The 21,512-nt window shown below is 38.7% G+C and overlaps 1 protein-coding gene across 1 annotated transcript in view; it reads left to right on the plus strand.

Annotated features, from left to right (window-relative positions):
- Positions 1–6,805, plus strand: part of LOC122043619 — an 84,836-nt gene extending 78,031 nt beyond the window's left edge. Inside the window, exons 2-4 of the mRNA XM_042604227.1 lie at positions 4,821–5,177; positions 5,668–5,789; positions 5,870–6,805. Of these exons, the coding sequence (XP_042460161.1) occupies positions 4,821–5,177; positions 5,668–5,789; positions 5,870–6,536 (1,146 nt within the window). The 3' untranslated portion in view covers positions 6,537–6,805. The remainder of the gene's footprint in view (positions 1–4,820; positions 5,178–5,667; positions 5,790–5,869) is intronic.
- The last annotated feature ends 14,707 nt before the right edge of the window (positions 6,806–21,512 follow it).

Consider the following 21,512-nt stretch of genomic DNA (forward strand, 5'->3'; position numbering starts at 1 on the left):
TTTAGTTCCGAATGAATAAGTATAATAATGTCGTAGAGTGGGAGGTTCTAGTCTACAACACATCTATTAGTTGAATTAATAGTGGGATATTGTGAATATATAGATTGCTACTCTAAACTATTCCTAATCAAGTATTAATTAAAAATACAATATTAATGCGTTGAGACTAGCATATAGATCAACGGATGACTTAATCTCACAAGTAATGGATATTGTTGGGGATCTTATATGGTCGGCTAGAAAGGGGGTTGAATAGATGTTGCCCCCAATTCGATAAATTCTCTTACAATGTACTTGCGCAGCAGAAATACAAACTAATATAAACAAGAAAGCTAAAGACGATAAGAGAAAGAACAAGCAAACTGCTAACACGTTTCCTTTAACGTGGTTCGGAAATTAGGGCTCCTACTCCACGGCTATCCGTAAGATGGATGATCCATTAATCCTTTGGTGGATTAGCCCTCGGCAAACTCCGGTTAGCTCAAGCCTCCTTGTGAGTGGAAAAACCTCACCACAACACTCACCAAGACTTCTTAGATTACAAAGAACTCTTGAGCACTTGTTGACTACAAATTAGGGTTAACCACCACTAATTTTGTCAACCTTAACCAAGCTTCCAAGCCTTGGTTATATAGGACATGGGTTTATAGCCTTGACCTCTTTCCTTGAAACCTACTTCTTTCAACTCTCGTCCCTCGGATGCATCCAAGCTCGTGGCTCATTCCAATGTCATCCTTCGCGTATGCCTCAAAGTCGCTTCCCTCAACCCTTGTCCTTACTACCTTGTCCACGATCCCTCGAATGCTCCATCCTTCACCGAACTCAAAGCCATCAAGCTGAGTCATATGTTTATCGTGCAAACCTGCACACTCATATATACATATCAAATATAAGGGTGACCCTAACTTAAACTCTTTACCCGAACATCAAAACACATGGTTGTACGAACAATTGAGATTGCTCCAACAAATATGAGATATCGGCTGATACATGAGTATATATTAGAGAATATGTACTAAATGACTCGCCATGAGAATATTTTATGGATCGTTATATAAGTGTCACAAACATTCTCGTAGTGACTATTAGTATGAATAGTCTTTAGACCTGAAGTTATTACGATTTCCTAAATAAAGAGTTGTATACTTTGGTATCGACAAACATCACATGTAATAGAATGGACTATAAAGTCGATTACTAGGTATGCAATAAGTTATGTAAAGAGATTTGAGTGATGTAGATAGCCCTTCCATATGACATAAGTGATATCTGTGAGCCCCTTGATTAGTAGGAAACAAGAATGCATGACCATGCTCAAATGAGTCAATATACGATATTGAACTTATTTGATTGAGTGTGTTTACTTAGAGATCAAGAAATATACACGGTCTATGTCTCATTGATCAATCTAGATATCAATGATAGAAGGATTAAGTCACACAAGATAATAGACACAAAAAGGTTAATGCGGATTTCGACATTCTCATCACTTGGGTAGCAATGATGCCTCGCTAGATGTCACTTATTGTTTATGTATCTAAAATAATTTTAGAGACATTGCTAATGTTACGAGAACCTATTGGGTCACACACAAAGAACAAGTTGATTTAGAGATGGGTTCATATGATGAATCATTGGATTAAGTCTAATTTGAATTGAACTCATTGAGTTAGACTCAATTGGATTCAACTATTGGATTGAGTCCAATTCGAATTAGACTCATTGAGTCAATTTGGATTGATGAGAATTAATGAGTTAGACTTATTGAGTGTTTTGATGAATTTAAATTCATAAAAGAAGAGGAGAGTTCGATCATGTATTGGATGAAGAGTGGTCAATTTCGAATTGAATATGCATTGGATGAAGACAAATATTAATGTCAATTAAGGTAAGGGGTTTTGATTCATTTTCATGAAGAGACTTTTGTGTTCTTTCTCTTCTTCTTCTTCTTCTTCTTCTACCTTGGCTGAACCTCCCTTGTGGTTGCTAGAATAACCTTTGGTTGGTTTTCTTCTCCACTTTATGAGTTCGTGAGATGAATGGAAGGCTTGTTCATGTGGATACTGAAAGAGACATGGACACATGATCGTGTTGAGATCTTTGCTATTAGGAGTTCGTGTTTACCCACCAAAAGTATAACTCCCTTTAACAAAACTTAGTATATGATTTTCCTTCGCATGGATCTTCTGGAAATAATCTAGAAAGTTTTTTCCCCTGTGATTTTTGTGTGTTTAGCGCTCTAAATCCTTAAGATACAACTTGAAGACCATGTAGACAACCAAGCACAGGTTGTTCGTGGCAAACTGACTAAGTCCTTGAATGCTATTACCAAAAGAACTATCGAGCAAAGTGCACGACAGAGAGAAAGAAAGGTGGAAGGATTTATTTTGCTTATGTGTTTGCTTCCCTACTCAACATCACGACCTCTTTATATAGGAGCAGCAACCCTTGGCAAGAAAAATATTAGTTGATTTGCTTGGACAAATTTTCCCTTAATTGGTCCGACATTTGACGCACGTAGGTCGTACTCACACACAAGTCACCTGAGTTCAGTGTAATCCAAGACTTGGATTTGCACCCGTCTCTTGTGGGCTCACATGTGAAAGAGAGTCACTCCTCATACATATTCACAACTTTCAATAGTTGTGATTCATTAGAAACCTCATAGCCACAAAACTCCTAATTATGGAGTCTCCTTCTATCCACCTCTTTTTTCAATCACATTTTCAACATAATTGGTATGCTTCTCAACAAAACCTAGTTCAGATAATGTAATGACTTAATCAAGTCATATTCAAAGTAGTCAACATTGCTTAGAAATTCATAGTAGTTTCCTCTTGATTGCAATAAGACCCTAATACTTCAAAGGATCAGAAATCTTTTCTATGTAAATTCAGACTTATCTCACTGTGTTGGATTGGAAAATTATTGTGCATGTATTGTTCCAAATTGCTTGGAACTATTTTTGTAAGAAAGACCCACATAAGTTTCGTTTTCAACCAACAGTAGAGGCTATGCAGTCTATCTAATCTTGTGAAGATGTTTTGCCTAACCAACCAGCCAAGAATATAGAGAATGTAGGGGTTCTTCTATCTCAGCTCTATGCATGTTGCAGCTAATTAAAGGGAGTTTGCATTCTTCACTTTTTTTAATCTCACTCTTATATGGATTTTCTAGCTAAGTATCTTAACTTTGAATAGAAAGTACGAGTACTTGATTAACCTCATTCAAAGTAAATATGTTCCATCAAAAATCCTCATCTTAGATACAGATTTAACTGTTATAGAGTTATTCCATCTCAAATACATGCTCACATGTTCAGGATTACTAAGCTCCCTGGGTTGCATATACTGGCTCAGTGAAATACAGTCCCAATGTTAGAGAAAGAAAACCCAACTATTTTTATTTTACTCCCTGAGTTATGAAAAAAGTGAATAGGGATGAAAAACACCATTTTAGAACTCTATCGCCCACCCATCTACTATGCTAGAAATAGACTAGAGCTTATAAGCGAAGTCCCATCATTTAAACCTTTCAATATTCCATTAACAAAATGATCAAGAGCTATGTAGAGTTACCATCTCCCATCCTTTAGGTGTAAAATAAGCTATCTCAACAATATATCTCCAAGGTGATTGGATGCATGTCAAGTAATTCCATTTCCACCGTCATTTTGCACAATAAGGACATATAAAATTTATGTAACTATTATGATTTGAAGATGTAATATAAAATTTATTTATTTTAATAGTTATTTAATTTTTTGAAAAATTATAATTCATTTGGAAGTTTTGAGTAAAAATGAGAATTATAGAAGTTAATTTGATTAAAAAAAATTGTGACATGATGGTAAATTAAAAAGAGATGCTTCTTTAATTACTTTCTTAAAAAATAAGTGATTTCTTTTAGTTTGTTTTTGCTAAAATTAATGTGTCCGATGAATTGACTACTCCGCTTGCTATGGAACCGCCCATCTTAAGTGTACCACCACTCCTTTGATCTGCTAGCTCATGCCGTGATGGGATAGATCATCATCTCCAAATTGCTCACTAAATTGCTCATTAGGTTTGACCTTTTATTTTTTTTTCTTTTCAACTCGGTGGAATTAGTTCCACAACTAGAAACCATAAATCTTCTAAATGGAATTAAAAACATACACAAACGAATATATAAATTAATTGTTTTAAGTTTATTTTCAGAATGTGCGTGCGACCGCGTATATTATATTCCAAACTTTTGGGGGCCCCCTTAACTCATTTTATATCTTCAACTCTATCAATCATACCATACATTACAAATTTAATGAAAGAGAGAAATTCTATAAGCAACTAACTATATCATGTATAAAGTCATCTAAGTATTTTATCAAAAAACATATATATATAAAGTCATTTAAGTACCCAAAAAAACACAATTAATATAAGTCAAAAAAAAAAGTAAATAACATGAGTTAAAAATAAGAGAAAAATATGAGAGGGTATATGCGTAATTTTTGACAGGTGCATAAGTCGCGCAGTCCAGAAACCAAAGAAAAGGAATATCTTTTTTTTTCCCAGTGGACCAGCGTATTCTCGCCAACCACTACAACGTTTTCCTTTCATCGTAGCGTCCACTAAGGAGCTTACAGTGGCATGTGATTGGACGACTATCAAAACTAACGTTGGACCCGCCATGCGGTTCCCAATAGAAAGGGAGTAAATATTCGGGCGCCGCAGTTTTGTAGCGCTGATGTTTATTTAGATTATATTTCGGATCCAATATTCCAACTAATGAACAGAAAATCAGATTAAAAAAAATATATTAAAAAACAATTTTTCCAGGGATCGAGAGCGTCGCCAAGAAAGTGTCCCGAGCAAGAGAAAGGAAGCCTGCGAAGCCGCCACCACCTATTTGTTTCCTCAGCTCTCGGCGGCGGCGGTCGCCCCACTCCAGCCGCCCGCGCCTACTTCCGGTGGGAATCTGCCATGCGCATCCGTAAATGCGCCGCCCGGCTTCTGGGCACCGTCTCCACCTCCTTCTCCTCCTCCCCTAGTCCGCTGCCGCGGCCGCCGTCGCAGCAGTCGTTGGAATCGAATGTTGCCTTCTCGCCCGACGCCACCGTCGCGATTCTGTGCGAGCTGAACCGGTCCCCCTGGGACGACCTGATGTGCCTCGACCTCATACCGGCTTTCGATCAGGTACGACCCATCCCATCTATCCGCACTAGTAGCAGTTCTCTTCGTTTTCTTGCAAAGCCGCTTCCTTGTGTTTCTGAATCAGCTCGGGAGATCTAAATTCCAATTATTTTGGCTCTATTTAGCTCCTTGTAGCTTAAATATCGCCTCCTCCAACAGTTAGGGTTTTCTATTCCTTGGCTCCCAACTTTCTCCTAAAGCTGGGATTCGTTGAACCCTAATGTCGAGGGCAGCAGAGGAGTCAGATTCCCCGAAGAGAATCCTCTCCTCTCTCCGCATCCACTGCGCGACTAATTACTTGCGGTTCCTTCGCATTTATGGATTTGATAAAGAAAACCCTAGTTACTCCTGATCGATCTCAATATTGCCGAGAACTCGCGCAGCTTTTCCAATCTTATTCCTGAGACGTTTTCTCTGCTTCTTTGTGGATCTCTGCTGCTGGTTCGATGCGGAGCCGTTTCGATTCGACCTAAAATAATCCGATTATTGGCAGGAGGAGGAAGAAGACGGCGAGGGCATTATGGGGAATGCAGTGAGAGCGGAAGCGGGAGAGGACAAGGGCATTACCGGAAATCGCTTCAAAAACGAGGCTGCGGCCACCGCCAGTGCTGAATGGTATGCTTTGCCCTGACCTAACCCTCGACCTCTCTTGTTCCTCTACTCCAAAAGCAATTTTCCTTCATATTTTCTTGCAGCGAGGAACCAAGGAAGAAGGCCGGGAAGATTAGAAAGAAGAAAAAGAAAAAGAAGAAGAAGAAGAAGGAGAATGTAGTTGCGGTAGTTGAGGAGGACGAGGAGGGGACTGGTGGGAGCTGCAAGAAGAGCGACGGAAGGGGATGGCGCTGCAAACGGCCGGCTCAACACCCGCATTCCCTCTGCAGTTACCATCTCGCGCAGCTCCGATCATACAATGCCAGCAAGGTCGCAGCTGAGGCAAGCAGGGAAGGCCACGCCGGGACTGGGAGAAAGAAGAAGACTGACGTATCCGATGCCGCCGCCGCCACCGATGACTCTGACTTTTACTATTACTATTCCGGCTTCAACCCTTGGCGTGGGAAGACTAGATGCAGCTGCCGAAGTAGCAATATCATCAGTGGCGCTCGTGGTTTTGCTCTCGATAAAAATGACCGCAACAGCGAAGATGGAGAGGATAACAGGATTGTGCACGACGTCTCAGCGATTGCTGGCGAGGATGAAGAGGAGGACAGCGGCGACGACGTGAACAATATTGTAGAATGCGGAGGCGGTGACGCCGAAGGAGGTAACGCATCGAGGAACACCAATAATCGCGGCAATTATAAGAGCTACAGGAAGAGAGGTAGGAAGAGGATGAAAGCTCGATCGCTCAAGTCTTTGCTTTGATCGATCATGTTGTGCTGCTCGATTTTGCAGTCGTTTTGTGTCTTGTATTCTGCTAAAGTGGACGTGCAAATATAGTTGCGTGCGTAAAAATATGCTTGCATGTGTCCGCTTGTTTTGCACATGTGATTGATTAAGCTGTGGCTCGAGTTGGACGAGCATCAACCAACTCATGGGCCAGGCCCAGAGAAGGCTGTAAGATTGAACTATATCGGAGCCCATTTCTCGCTGAATATGGTCGCCCAAACCAAAACCTGCTCATATAAATTATGTTTGTATTTTCGAGGAATCTTTTATATAAATCAAATATCTTCTTTGCTCGCAGTGAGATAGGATTGTTACGTTAAAACTCGGTCTCTGTCGAGAACATTCAATTAACATTTTGAAGATAGACTAAAATTCTTCAGAACATGAGACCCACAAGACTCGGGTTTCTAGTACAGGCATGGATAGGGCTGAACATGATTTTAGATAATAAAAGGAACCATCTTTGCCGAACGTTTGCATTAATATCATGTCATCTGTACAAACATCATCATCCCTTCAACGAATTGCTTTCTTGCTGGAGGGGAGCCCTTAAAATGCATTTTGTTCAACAGACTCCCTTGAAATCAGACTACCTTTTGGTTTCTTCTTAAATCAATCACAATTACACTTGTGTCATGGACGCTATTCCATGTCAGTGCAAACCCTGCCAAAAGTGCAGCTGCGAGAGAGCATCGACACTGGATGTTTATTCTTTCTCTGGACCACCAACGTCGTGAGAACCCTCTGCCAGACACCGTCGACCCACGTTGCATGCCACCTCTTAGAGCATCTTCACTGCCCAGTTTGTGAAAGGTTTTTAAAATAAAAAAAAAAAACTGAATAAAAAAACTTGAATCATTGTAAATATGATATTTGAGGTTTATAGTTCAACAGCAATAATGAAAACTTAAACATGCTCTTTTGTATTGAAATTGATGTATATGCATGGAACCATGCAACTACATGCTATAAATTATATCATAAAAAAACTCACTTGAAGCTTAAACCATTAGGGATGTTTCAATGAGGTTTTATAATATTGACATAGCATATTGAAATCATAAAAAAAAACTCATTTAGAGCTTTAACGATTGGAGACGCCCGTAACCACTCATGTTCAGCAGTTCTATCCAACCGATCTCTGGTTCCGATGTCACAACGGCTTTCAGGTACTTGTCTCCTAATGCAGCAAATCAAAAACATACAAGGAAATTGATGAAATGAGTTAAACAGGCAGTCGACGTGTGAAGAACTTACACATAAGTTCACATGTGATGCAGATAAATTGGTAATGATGCATTAACAAAACGATTAAAATCCATTGCATTCCAGATGTCTCAAAACTGAAACTGAGTACAGCAAAGCAAGTAGAATCTCCGCCTCAATTCTTGAATTCAGCAATTGCTATTGGGTTTGCTGAGCCAAATCTAATATCAAGCTCGGTTATAGCTAATTGTTGTTGGGTTCACTGAGCCAAATCTAATATAATATCAAGCTCGGTTATATCTAATTGTTGTTGGGTTCACTGAGCCAAATCTAATATAATATCAAGCTCGGTTATATCTAATTGTTGTTGGGTTCACTGAGCCAAATCTAATATCAAGCTCGGTTATAGCTAATTGTTATTGGGTTCACTGAGCCAAATCTAATATCAAGCTCGGTTATAGCTAATTGTTATTGTGAATTTTCATAATTTCAATATTGTAATGGCTGAAATTACATGACATTAGGAATTTTTCACCAGTTGTGCTTTTCAGAGTTCAAAAGATGCTACGGGGTTTGTTTGAACACGGTGAAAGACTAAGAGTCAGACAAAAAATGAAAAACATTTTAATGTCTAAGAAGCACAAGTGATGAATTTTTTTTTCCTATCAATATTGAAAGATAACCACATTTGTTTCTCTCATATAGTATATACTTGAATTATGTGATTATCTCTCTGATTGTAAATTTATGTCAAACTATATTAATTACTTTTTATCTTTTGTTACATTTGTACTATTCTACCATAAAAAATGAAAATTCCATTGTATAAACTTGTGGTAGAGATTATTCTACATTCTAGAGATACTAAATTTGGATCTACTTGTCTAGAATCATGACAATAGCACCTAGAAACTAACGCTAAATCGGCCTTCAAACCCGTCTAGAGGTATTCGAGGCCCTTGTGAAATTAGAGATTAAAGAATGATAGGGAGAAAATGTAGGCAAAAAAAAGTTAGTACCATCAGATTAAGGCTTAGGAATAAGGTTGTGCATACTGTGGTCAATAAGATTTTTCATTTGCCAAAAAACTAAAGGCATCTCTCATGGTGGCAACTTATTTCATTAGATTCATCTAAGAGGCACGTATAAAGTTATAGATGGTATACTTCAAAGGAAAATATAAGAATATTCCAAAGTCTTGTGGATGACTCAACTAAAGTTAAAGAAATCTCAAAATGATTACGTACATATATTTATTACTGTGTTACTTGATATATTTGATGCCTTTGGGGAGACTCTTCTAATTGGTAGAGGTGAATTCACTTCCAAGAGGTTATGAGTGAAGCTATTGTTGGTGTTGGAAGCGCGGGATAATCAAACCTGATTTTGATAGTAGCAAAGACTTCAAAGTTAAGTTGTATTGTGACCTAACGAGCTTGACTAAATATGCAGGAAAGTCCTAGGTGAGTCCTGGTCGAGTAGATTGGGCGAAGACTGGGCAAAGAAGTCTTAGTCGAGTGGACTGACCAGAAGTTTTGGCAGACCGAGGACACTAGGCGGGAAGCTCCAGGATCGCAGATATTAGGCATAAGTCAGGCGGGTCAAGGATCGAACGTCTAGCGAGAAGTTTCAAAAGTCAAGATCGAATGCCGAGCAAAAGTCCAAACAAGTCAGGAGGACCAAACGTTTAGCAACATGTAAACTCTCTTGAGAGGAGTAAATGAAGACGCGTTCCTCATTAAGAGAACAGTAGGCGTCAGTCCGACCTAGCAAAATTTAAAAGACCGGACAATCCCGATACTGTCTAAATGTTTTATACTTATATTTCATATTATGTCTGTTGTGCTAACTCTATAATGCAAGAAATTAAAGTTGGAGTTAAAGAATTCCATGCGCCTGGAAAGGATGGAAGTGCCTGGAGGTTCGAGCGACCAATGGCCCGAATCTAGCCACTCGAGTAGTTGAGTTGGCATACCCTAGTTGGTTGGCACATGTCAGCTTCCAGACACCCAGGAGTGGTCTAGGCGCTTGGGAAGGGATAAAGGTGACTTGGATAGAGGTTTACCGAGGTGCAGCCACATCAGCAACCCAGGCGCCCGGAAGGGATCTAGACACTCGGAGTTGGATAAGTCAGCAACGAAGGAGGATCAGATAGGCCTCAGTGAAGGCGCCCAGAGCTAGTCCAAGAGCCTAGAAAAAAGGTAGATCCGCTACCTTAGCGACCCCCCTAGTCCAACAAAAATACTGTACGGACCTTGGACTAGCAGTCATCGGGCTATGAATCAAGTAAAAAAGACAGTGTCTTAGTATTGTTTTTGTGTTCATTTAATGCCGCTGTGTTTATCTCTCGTGTTTTCCGAAAAAGCGAAACACGTTAAATAGTGTAAGTAGAAAGGAATAGTCATGGGCGCCAAGATCATCATAATACAAATCTTAATACAAGCCTAATTATTTAAAGGATATTAATTGCTACAATTTTAAGACATACAATGACATCATAAGATTTTATCTAAGAAAAAAAGATAGACAATTAGGCAATGTATTGACAATCAAAATCCAAGTACACTAAAAGTAATTACTTTTAGTAATGTCACATTTTAACTTAACTTTTAATTGAAATTTATTATTAAAGTAGGCCATCTACAATCGATTGATGGTCATAAGGTTTTATCGATGTCGTGGAGTTTCACGTTGATCTATAGTGCCAAGTATCTAGTGGTTCACAACACTACTAACTGTAAGACCGTTGGGCCGGCTAGAAGAGGGTTGAATAGCCCTGAGTAAAACACAACCCTTTCTCGAACGATTAACCTAACACTTGACAAATAGATTAAGAAGAAAATAAAGCATAAAGACGAGGCACCGGATTTGACGTCGTTACAACCGGGGAGGTTGTTAATTCAAGGAAGATGGTCGCACTAAGAACTCCTTCAGGCGGAGAAGCCTCGTTTACAGTACTGTAGGCACAGAAAGAGAGAAACTAATCTAAGCAGTGGAAGCACAGAAAGAGATAAGCTAATCTAAGCAATGGAAGCACACAAGTGTTGTAACAATTTCTGAACTGATGAAAAGCTTTTGGACCAAAGCTATATTTATAGCCTTGGTCAGGGTGCCTGGAAAGGGTTCCGGGCGCCCTGAGGGGATAAAACTTGATCCCCAACGTTCAGATCGCGTTTGACACGATTTGGTCAACAAAACAGGTCTGGGCTCCCGGAAAGGTTCCGGGCGCCCCGGAGCCGAAAGTCAACAGTGGTTGACTTTTTCGTCCGGGACCTCTACTCCGGTTCGGTTCGGCTCGGTCTGGATCTTCTACTCCGGATCCGTTCGCTTGAATGATCTCTGTCATCCGGAAAAGGGCTCACCCGAACCCAACTTCCAGTCTTCTCGAGCGGGCTTCCCTCCGGCTTCTCGTCCCTCGGAATCGCCGCATGTTTCCTTCTCATCCGCCGGCGTACTCATCCGCAGTCTTCGTCCCTCGGACGCACGCATGTCGTCCTTCTCGCTAGCTGCGTCTCTTGCTCCTCGAGCAATCTTCCGCTCCGACTTTCATCTCTCGGAACCACCGCACGCTTCCTTCTCGTCCGCCGGTGTACTCTTCCGCAGCACCTCGTCCCTCGGACTGCCGTCCTTCTTGCTAGCTGCGTCTTCCGCTCAACTACTTGTGCTCCTAAGCTCCTGCACACTTAGACACAAGGTTAGAAACACACAGGACCTAACTTGTTGATCACACCAAAACAACCTTGGGGTTCCAACAATCTCCCCTTTTTGGTGTGATCAACCCAAGTTAAACTAGGGTTAAAATAGACATTAAATAAAATTAAGTAAATTAACTTAATTTGTAATTTAAGGGCAAAAAGATAAACAAGAAAAAATTAAATCTATCTACCTCCCCCTAGACTTATACTTTCCCTTCTCCCCCTTTGATCATAAAAAATGGGGTTCCAAGAAAAACAATCTAAGGGTTAAAAATTTAGTAAATTTGAAAAAAAAAGAAATTCTAAGTTAAAAACAATTCTAAGTAAAGTTTTAAAAAACTGAGTTAGGCAATTTTTTTTTTAAAAAAAAATTCTAAGTAATTTGAGCATAAATTTCTAATTTCAGAAAATCTTTTAACTTAAGAAAAAAAATTTCTAAGTAAAGATTATTTTTGAAAGAAATTTTTCTAACTTAATCATTTGAGAATTTTTAAGAAAAATTTTTCTAAGAAAAAAAAATGACTTAGTCAATTTAAAAAAATTTTAAGTAAGTAAATTTCTAAATTGAAAGAAATGTTTTGAATAACCTTTTTAAAGCATTAATTAATTCTTGCATTAATGCTTTATTAGTAAGTTAATTAAACATTTATTTCAATATTTTGGCTTCCAGGTCGTGGCGAGACACTAGGCCTTCTTGGTTATTGGAGCAATAACCACTTCTTTGACAAAGCCTCATAAAGAAATTCTTTGTTTAATCTTCTCACTTAAAGCGCTAATTTTAATTTTAAAATTAATTTAAGCATGACTTCGGAACCCAATATAGGTTCCAGCCTACTGGATTAATCAAAAAAATTTTAGGGACATATTTTCTTGAAATGTTCTTAATTTGTCCCGGGTGCTATTTAAAGTACCAATTTAAATTATTAAATCTTCTAAAATTGGTTTTAGATGATCATGCATAGTTTTTCAAGTTTCAGTTTTTCATTTGCTAGTTTAAATTTATCTAATTCTTCTAAGGGACAAGACTTAGCTAGAATTACTTTTAAATTTTTATTTTCACTTTCTAATTTGCAGCAATCTTTTGTTAAAAGTTTAACGAACTTAAACATTTTATCGGGAAAAAGAGATCGTACCTGACTTACCTTGTCGATCTCGTTGTCTGTTTCTCCCCCTGAGCTGCTGTTTTCTTCCGACGTGTCTCCCCCTTCATCAATGCTCACGATGCTCATTTCGGAAGAGCTTGAATCGCAGTCGTCGTCTTGATGACTCGCCATCAGTGCGAGTCCGGAGAATGCTTCGACTTCCGATTCGGACGACGTATCGTCCCACGTCATCTTCAGGGTCTTTCGTTTTTGGATAAGCTTCTTATCCTTCTCCTTATCTTTGTTCTTCAGCTTGGGGCAGTTGTCCTTGACATGCCCTTCTTCGTCGCAGTGGTAGCAGCGGATTGTCCTTTTCTTTTTCCCCTGCAGATAGTTAGTAGATCTAGATTTACAAAATTTCTTGAATCTTCTTACCATTATTACCATTTCCTCGTCGTCGAGAGAAGATTCCGACTCAGGTTCGTCTCTCGAAGCTTTGAGGGCGACGTTGTTCTTGGGCTCCTTCATTCCTGCATATCTTGACTCATGCACTTCAAATGTTAAAAAAAAATCTTCTAATGAAATTTTTTTTAAGTCCTTCGAAATGTAAAAAGCATCTACTAGTGATGTCCATTTTGAATTTCTCGGAAATGAATTTAGCGCGTACCTGAGCGAATCTCGGTTACTAACCTTTTCTCCGAGATTAGTGAGTCCGGTGATGATTTCTTTTATTCTGGAGTGCAGATGTGCGACTGTCTCGTCTTCCCCAAGTCGCAGGCTGGTGAGCTGATTGCGTAGGACGTTCCTTCGTGCAGCTCGAGGAACTTCTCCCAAAGTTCCTTTGCGGAGTTATAGTTCCCGATCTGGTTGACTTCTTGAGGCGAAAGAACGCTTAGCAGATAGTATTCTGCCTTACCGTTCGCCACGAAGTCGGTCTGCTCCTTTTTTGTCCATTGATATATTTCCTTGTTCTCTGGAGCTTCAAAGCCAAGTTTCATTGTTAGAATTAATTCAATATCGGTGGTAAAGAATATCTGCATATGCTTTTTCCAAGTGGCGAAATCCCCTTCGAATTTCGGCGGGTGGATGCTTGGTCCGGCCATCTCTTTGTTACTTCAGACGACGATTAGTCCTTCTGAGGCGTCTCGGCTCTGATACCACTTGTAGGACCGTTGGGCCGGCTAGAAGGGGGGGTTGAATAGCCCTGAATAAAACACAATCCTTTCTTGAACGATTAAGCTAACACTTGACAAATAGATTAAGCAGAAAATAAAGCATAAAGACGAGGTACCGGATTTGACTTGATTACAACCGGAGAGGTTGTTAATCCAAGGAAGATGGTCGCACTAAGAACTCCTTCAGGCGGAGAAGCCTCGTTTACAGTAGTGTAGGCACAGAAAGAGAGAAGCTAATCTAAGAAGTGGAAGCACACAAGTGTTGTAACAATTTCTGAACTGATGAAAAGCTTCTGGACCAAGGCTATATTTATAGCCTTGGTCGGGGTGCTTGGAAGGGGTTCCGGGCACCCTGAGAGGATAAAACTTTATCCCCAACATTCAGATCGCGTTTGACGCGATCTGGTCAACAAAACAGGTTCGGGCGCCGGGAAGGGTTCCGGGTGCCCCAAAGCCGAAAGTCAACAGTGGTTGACTTTTTCGTCTGGGACCTCTGCTCCGGTTCGGTTCGGCTCGGTCTTCTACTCCGGATCCGTTCGCTTGGGTGATCTCTGCCATCCGGAAAAGGGCTCACCCGAACCCAACTTCCGGTCTTCTCGAGCGGACTTCCCTCCGGCTTCTCGTCCCTCGGAATCGCCGCGTGTTTCCTTCTCGTCCGCCGACATACTCATCCGAAGTCTTCGTCCCTCGGACGCACGCATGCTGTCCTTCTCGCTAGCTACGTCTCTTGCTCCTCGAGCAATCTTCCGCTCCGGCTTTCGTCCCTCAGAACCACCGCACGCTTCCTTCTCATCCGCCGGTGTACTCTTCCACAGCACCTCGTCCCTCGGACTGCCATCCTTCTCGCTAGCTGCGTCTTTCGCTCGACTACTTGTGCTCCTAAGCTCCTGCACACTTAGACACAAGGTTAGAAACACACAGGACCTAACTTAACTTGTTGATTACACCAAAACAACCTTGGGGTTCCAACACTAACTTCCTAGGATAGGTAGTTGTTATGTATCCGCAAGTGCACGAAAACATCATCAGTAATATAAAAGATTATCGAATCCACAAGGACTGTTGATTAAGCACTAGAGATATCGCAAAGTAAGTTCTTTGGACAGTCGAAAGTTAGCTTTAGCACTTGCGAACTAACGAGAGAAATTGAAGAGAGGGAAACAAGGTTGAGAGAAAGAGAGAAAAGAGAGTAGAGAGAGGGAAATAGAAGTCTAGAGGCGTAAGTGATTGTGGTTGGTTCGGGAAGGCAACTCTAGGACTTCGGTTTCATTGCAATGCTGGTTGATATGCTCGATATTGGTAATCTTCTACCCTCTACGTAACTTAGAGAGTCTGATTAAAAGGATACCCCCTGTCACATGAGGACCCTCGGTCATACGTATTTAGGTTACACAAATCCCTTCTAGGGAGAAGCCCATTAAGCATATAGACAATTCCTAGTAGAGAATTAACCTTCATTTCAAAGCAACGCTCAAGATGTCCAGTTAAAGGGATATCCTTTGTCATAAAGGGTCCCCCGATCATAGGATCTTGAACGTTCACTCTACGTGACGATTAATCAATACAACACATTCATCAAACAAGACATATACATAATTAAAGTTCACACAAACATTTAATCAAACATGAACAAGGCACTCACATGTCATGGAATAGGAAATTACCTAACACATAGTATTTACATCAATAATCAGATCACAACTACTCCCTATATCCTAAATCTAAAGATCTACTAGATTACGAAGAACAAACCAAAGACATGAATAATAACATTATTACAATCCAAATACAAGAAATAAGAAGAAGAGATGCTTAGCTACGCGTTGTCGATGTCTTCGGAGAGTCTCCTTGCTCCAGAGGTGGACCGATCGGTGAAAATGGAAGATCTGGAGCTCTCCCAAGGGAGAGAATCCTTCCCCAAGGAATGACGGCGGAGCCTCAAGCCAAAGATGAGTAAAAAGGGGAGAAAACCCCCTTTTATAGCACAGGCACAACCCATAACATGAGCCATGTCGTACCGAAACAACACAATTATGTAACTGCTCTGCTGGGAGGCACGGCCCCTGCCTAGATGTAGAGGCATAGCCCGTCACACGGACCGTGTTGTACAGGCACGACACGGTCGTGTAACTGCTTTGTTGAGAGGCACGACTCGTGCCTGGATGTGGAGGCACAGTCGTGTCTGTGGCACGGTCTGAGGCACAGCCGTGCCACATCTCAGATTAGGGTCTGAAGTAAAGTTGCAGATCTCAAAGATATCTACATTTTGAGACTTGATTCGTCACATAACTCCAACCGAGCGGAAAGTTATGACTATTTTACATTTTGTCTGCATAGTAGTCTGGATTTTGTCACGGCGTGCCATGTAGCAGTATGGAAATGCCCTGAAACTCCCATAGTCGTGTTCCTTATCAAATATGGTCGTATGGGTAAAATTTGGGTCCATTTTAACTTGTTTTCAACCCCGATTTGGTCCGAGGAACACGACAACGTGACAGTACATAATCACTTCTATTTGATCTACCAAAGTTGTTTAAATGTGTCTTTCCACTTCATTTTCGCTCTAAATTGTGTCCTATCAATAAAAACAAGCAAAGAGCAAATCTCCGAACAAAAAGAGTGAAAGTATAACATAATAATGAAATAGAGTGCAATAAACATATATTATATTCATGAAATACAAGTAAATGTGCGTCAAACAATGCCTGAAAACATATATAATCTACGCACATCAGTAGTACCTCACACATCGCCATCTTATATGGTACAAGCCTATCTCAGGGTAGCACTAGTGCATCATTGACTCCACTATTGATGGTTACACTAAGCATTGAATAGGTTGCCACCTACACATCACAACAAGCATCTTTAGAGACGGTGCAGGCATACCGAACAACCAATGTAACATGGTAGTAGTCTTAAGCAAAGTATATGGATTTTATAAAAAAACTCATGATTGCAAATGGATTAAGGCATACAAAACATATCCCACAAACTCTACAACCACTTGTTATGCTAGACCTTATCAAATCAGCTTTGGCTATTGGTGCACCTATGATTTCTATAAATATCAATCCCTCCAACTAGTAAATTGACAAGGTAGAGACCTAGAGTCTTGCACCATTTTTTTATTTTCTATTATTCCTTTATTATATTCGTAAAGACTTGCATCTACTATATGCTCTATTATTTTTTTCAGTTGATGATATTATGTGATTGTGTTGTGGATACATGCTATTATTGTGATGTGATGTGGATGTTATTATGCAAGTTTCAATATATATGTGGATATTGATCATATTTTAAAATTATAATTGTAGTTTTTGTTCTTGTATTCAGTTGTTGTAGCTAGAGTGGAAGGTTGAGTAGCCAATTCACCTAAATCAAATATTCTCTCACAACAAAAAAGCAAATAAGATGTTAATTGTTTGAGGATACTTGTGTGTTCAATTGTGTCAATTGATAGAGTATGCAATGAAAATAAAAAATAATTAAAGGACACACTAATGGAGATCCTTCTCTTTATCAATGACCTATGACATGCCCAGTGTGCCAACCCTAAATGATTCCACTAGAAGCACCCTTTCAAGAGGTACTGCAACAACCTCTTACAATTCCAATATTAGATGTTTTCAATGAAAACTCTCCTCTTAATACAATAATGTGTAAAGCTATGAGTCGAAAGATTACCGAAAGCTTAAATTAAAGCCTTCAACATTTTCCTTTGGAGACCATTTAACAATGTAATCCTTTGAATGGAGGGAGGACTTCTAAAACTTGTTCCTAGAACCTTACTAGTTTAAAGGTTCCCAAGAGCTTATGTAGAAGAGATTTCAACGACTTTATTTTGCTCGTCTTTAGTTAATTAAAAAAGTATCTAATCAGTTGCATGAAAAATAGTCATTGAGCAACCAATGGCTATATTGCTAGTTGACTAGAATCTTGTCTCCAATTGAATGTTCAACCTCTAGGAGTTTACCTTTAATCAAATGTGGTAGAAACATTCAATTAACAAAAATGTTCATTTGATTCCCAATCAATTAAACTCTTTAGTTAATTGGATTGACTCTCCAATCTTTTAAATCCCCTCCTTCACTTAAAGTCCAAAATCGAGCTAAGTGGCACACTACTACTTGGGGCCAATAGTCAATCTATTGAATAGGAAGATTTCAAACCAAGCCATTAGGTAGTCTACCTCTAACTAACTAAACATATGATCTCTACTGACATTGCCCAAAAGTAAAAACCCCAAGATTACATTTCACTCACTTAATCTCTTAATCTCTCGCGCCTCTAGATCTTCAACCTCACCAATGTTCTTCACCTTAGAGTCCATCTGGTAAGCCTTCAATCCTTTGGATATACAACCTCATTGAGTTTTCTTCATCCTTCTCGCCTTCAAACCTCATTATGGGCCACCCTAAAGTACACCTTGTTTCAACGCCTTCAATCCCTCAAATGCACCAAGCTCTGCATGCTTGTTCAATTCAATCCTTTTATCTTCTAAGTCCACCTCATATTGAGTCTTCAAGCTATTGAATTAGCAACTACTCAATGCTTCTTATTCTAGAGTTCCCCTCGTTAGAACTCCAATCCCTTGTATACATCAAGTTCTCTAATCTCTTGCTTCATGTCATAGTTCTCCCCTCACCTTTGTGTTCACCTTATACCAATCCTCTCAAATTTGAAATCATAGGATCATGAGATCCTAAGATTTAGATCACAAACTTAGCAACCATGAATCTTAAAGATTTCACTCCATGAATGAGTAGCGTTGTCGGACGAGCTCAATTGAGGTGTAAGTCCAGATGTGGTTAAATAACTTCATCGTGTTTAACAAAGTGGGCTGAGAGAGCACGGCTGCCTTAGAGGATTGAACTAGCAACCCTAGGGCACAACTAGCCAAATGTGTCAAATGATTTACGATAGGTTTTTCATAATTTCAGCATTGTAATTGACTTGAATTTTACAAATAACATGAGTTTCTTACACGAAGCGAGTTTTAAAGTCAACACAATATATAATTTGGTGGTTATAGGAGAAGACTTGTAAAGAAAAAGGTTTTCTAATTATATAAGCACTAGAGATGAAGTTTTCACTTTCATCCGTAAATGTAGATATAGGCTTACTTTGAACCAAGTTAATTGGTCATCTTTTTGTCAATATACCAATAATGACAATATTCCATCATGTGATCTTTCAGTAGAGGTCATTTCACAGTCTAGAGGCAAGAATTTGAATCGACATATGTATGATTCTAAGTAGTGAAATCTATCGTGCTTAGACGGGTCTCTAATATTATCCAAGGATTACTTATAATTCCAACAATTTTTATTCTTGAAATTTGAAGTTTGTACAACAACAACCAAGTCTTATCCGACTAGATAGGATCAACTATATGAATCCTTCTACGTCATTGGACTTTATACCTTATTATATTATTATTTATATTTAAATAAATTTTATCTTATTTTATCGTTACTAACCCAATCTTCTTTAGTCTTTCTTTTTCTCATTTAATGTGTGCATTTGTCATACTTTCATATTACCTAACTAGAATATTTATTGATCGTATAAGTGCATTTAAACGTGTCTCTCGAAGTTTTTCCCTCAATAGGTATAACCCCAACTTTCTAATATTCTCATTTCTTATTCTATCTATCCTTATATATTTGCGCATCCACCTTAAGATCCTCATCTCTATGACACTCATCTTTTTCGTGTGCTTGAGTAATAACCCAACATTTAATTCTATATAACATAACAAATCTAATTGTCATCTTATAAAACTTTTAGTCTTAGAAGTACTTTATGATCATAAAAATACCTGACGCTCTCTTTCATTTCAACCATCGTAATTTTATATAAGAAATCTCTCAACCCCCTCCTCCTTTTACAAAAAAAAAATCCTAAATATTTAAAGCTCTCCATTACCGATAACTCGTTATCTTCTGTCTTAACAATTATCTTACTACATCAAATATTACTCAACTTAAATTCCATATATTTATTTACTTTACTAAATCTAAAATCATTACTTTTAGTTTTTCCTTCCAAGATTCAAGCTTATATTTACTCTGATATGTCTCATCTATTAAAATAATATCATTTATAAACAATATGCATCATGATAATGTATCTTAGATTTTAGTTTTTTATAGCTATAAATCTCTAGTTGTAAATCCCTTGAATATCTCTCTCATTATTGTAATTATTACTATATTTCTTCCTATATTAAACCATATTTGATAATTATCGTCTATATATTGTAATTCTCTTAATAAATGAGATAGAAAACATTTTTTAGAAATTCTCTTCTATTTCTTTGACATTTTCTTTGTTATGGTATTAGAGCCAAAACTTTGAGATCGTTTTGTCTTGTCTAGTTTCTATCTCCAAGAACTTAGTATTTTATTTGTTCTCGTGTTCTTCTAAGTCTATTTTCTTCGACCTAATCTCTTAGTACTTTTTATAGTTGAATCATGTCTATAGAACGATCTGAACATTTTCTTATTCGATTTAATGGAAAGAACTATTCTTCCTGGGCATTCAAATTTCATATCTTTATTAAGGGAAAGGAATTATGGGATCATATTGATGGGACAAATTATGCACCTAACAGCAAGAAGGAGAAGAAGAAATATATGAAATGGGAGGTAAAGGATGCTCAGATTATGTCTTAGATCCTTGGAAGTGTGGAACTATCCATACTTCTCAATCTCAGGCCTTATAAGAACTCTAGAGAAATGTGGGATTACTAAAAGAAAATTTACAACCAAAGCAATATAGCACGAAGGTTTCAATTGGAACTCAAGTTGAGTCAATTCAGTCAAGGGAGTATGTCAATCCAAGAGTTTTATTTTTCCTTTAGAAACCTTTGGGTTGGATACACTGATATTGTGTATGCAAGTGTATCTTCTGAGGGACTCGTTGCTATCCAAAGTATGCACAAGACTAGCAAGCGTGACCAATTTTTAATGAAGTTAAGGGGGTAGTTTAAAGCGATGAGGTCCAACTTAATGAACAAAGAACCAGCTCCTTTATTGGATATTTGTGTAAGAGAGCTCCTCGGGGAAGAACGACGACTCATTACATAGGTTGTCCTGGAACAAAAAAACTCAACATTCTACTCCAATTCCTTATGTATATGCTGCTCAAGGGAGGTTTAAAGGAGACAGATATGACTAATATCCAATGCTATAGTTGCAAAGGATTCGAGCACATTGTCACTAATTGTACTAAAAAATTCTGTAATTATTATAAAAAACCAGACATATTATCAAAGATTGTTCCATTCAGCTTCTAAAGAAATTTGAAACTGCCTACAATGTCTCAGTTGGTTCCTCAATGCTTCTAGTCCTAGTTGGTCTTCTATTACTTCTAAAATGGTCCAACAAATGATAGTTTCTGCCATTTCTGCTTTAGGTAAAAATTCTAATCCTAAGCCTTGGTATTTTAATTCTAGTGCTTTCAATCACATGACCAACACTGCCTTACCTTTATATAATGTTAAAAAATATAAAGGAGATCTCCAGATTCATACTGTCGATGGTAATTCCTTACCCATCATAGCTATTGGTGATATTTCAACCTCTTTAAATATTGTTTTTTATCTCGCTAAGTTGTCCACTAATCTTAGATCTGTCGGTCAATTAGTTAACAACAATTGTAATATTCAATTTTCAAATTCTAGTTGTCTTGTGCAGGATCAAGTCTCCGTGAAGATGATTGCGAAGGAACCTAAAGTGGGGCATCTGTTTCCTTTGTTTCTATCTCCCTCTCTGGTATCAAATT

Source organism: Zingiber officinale, chromosome 2A (genome assembly GCF_018446385.1).
Source record: "Zingiber officinale cultivar Zhangliang chromosome 2A, Zo_v1.1, whole genome shotgun sequence".
Lineage (NCBI taxonomy): Eukaryota > Viridiplantae > Streptophyta > Magnoliopsida > Zingiberales > Zingiberaceae > Zingiber > Zingiber officinale.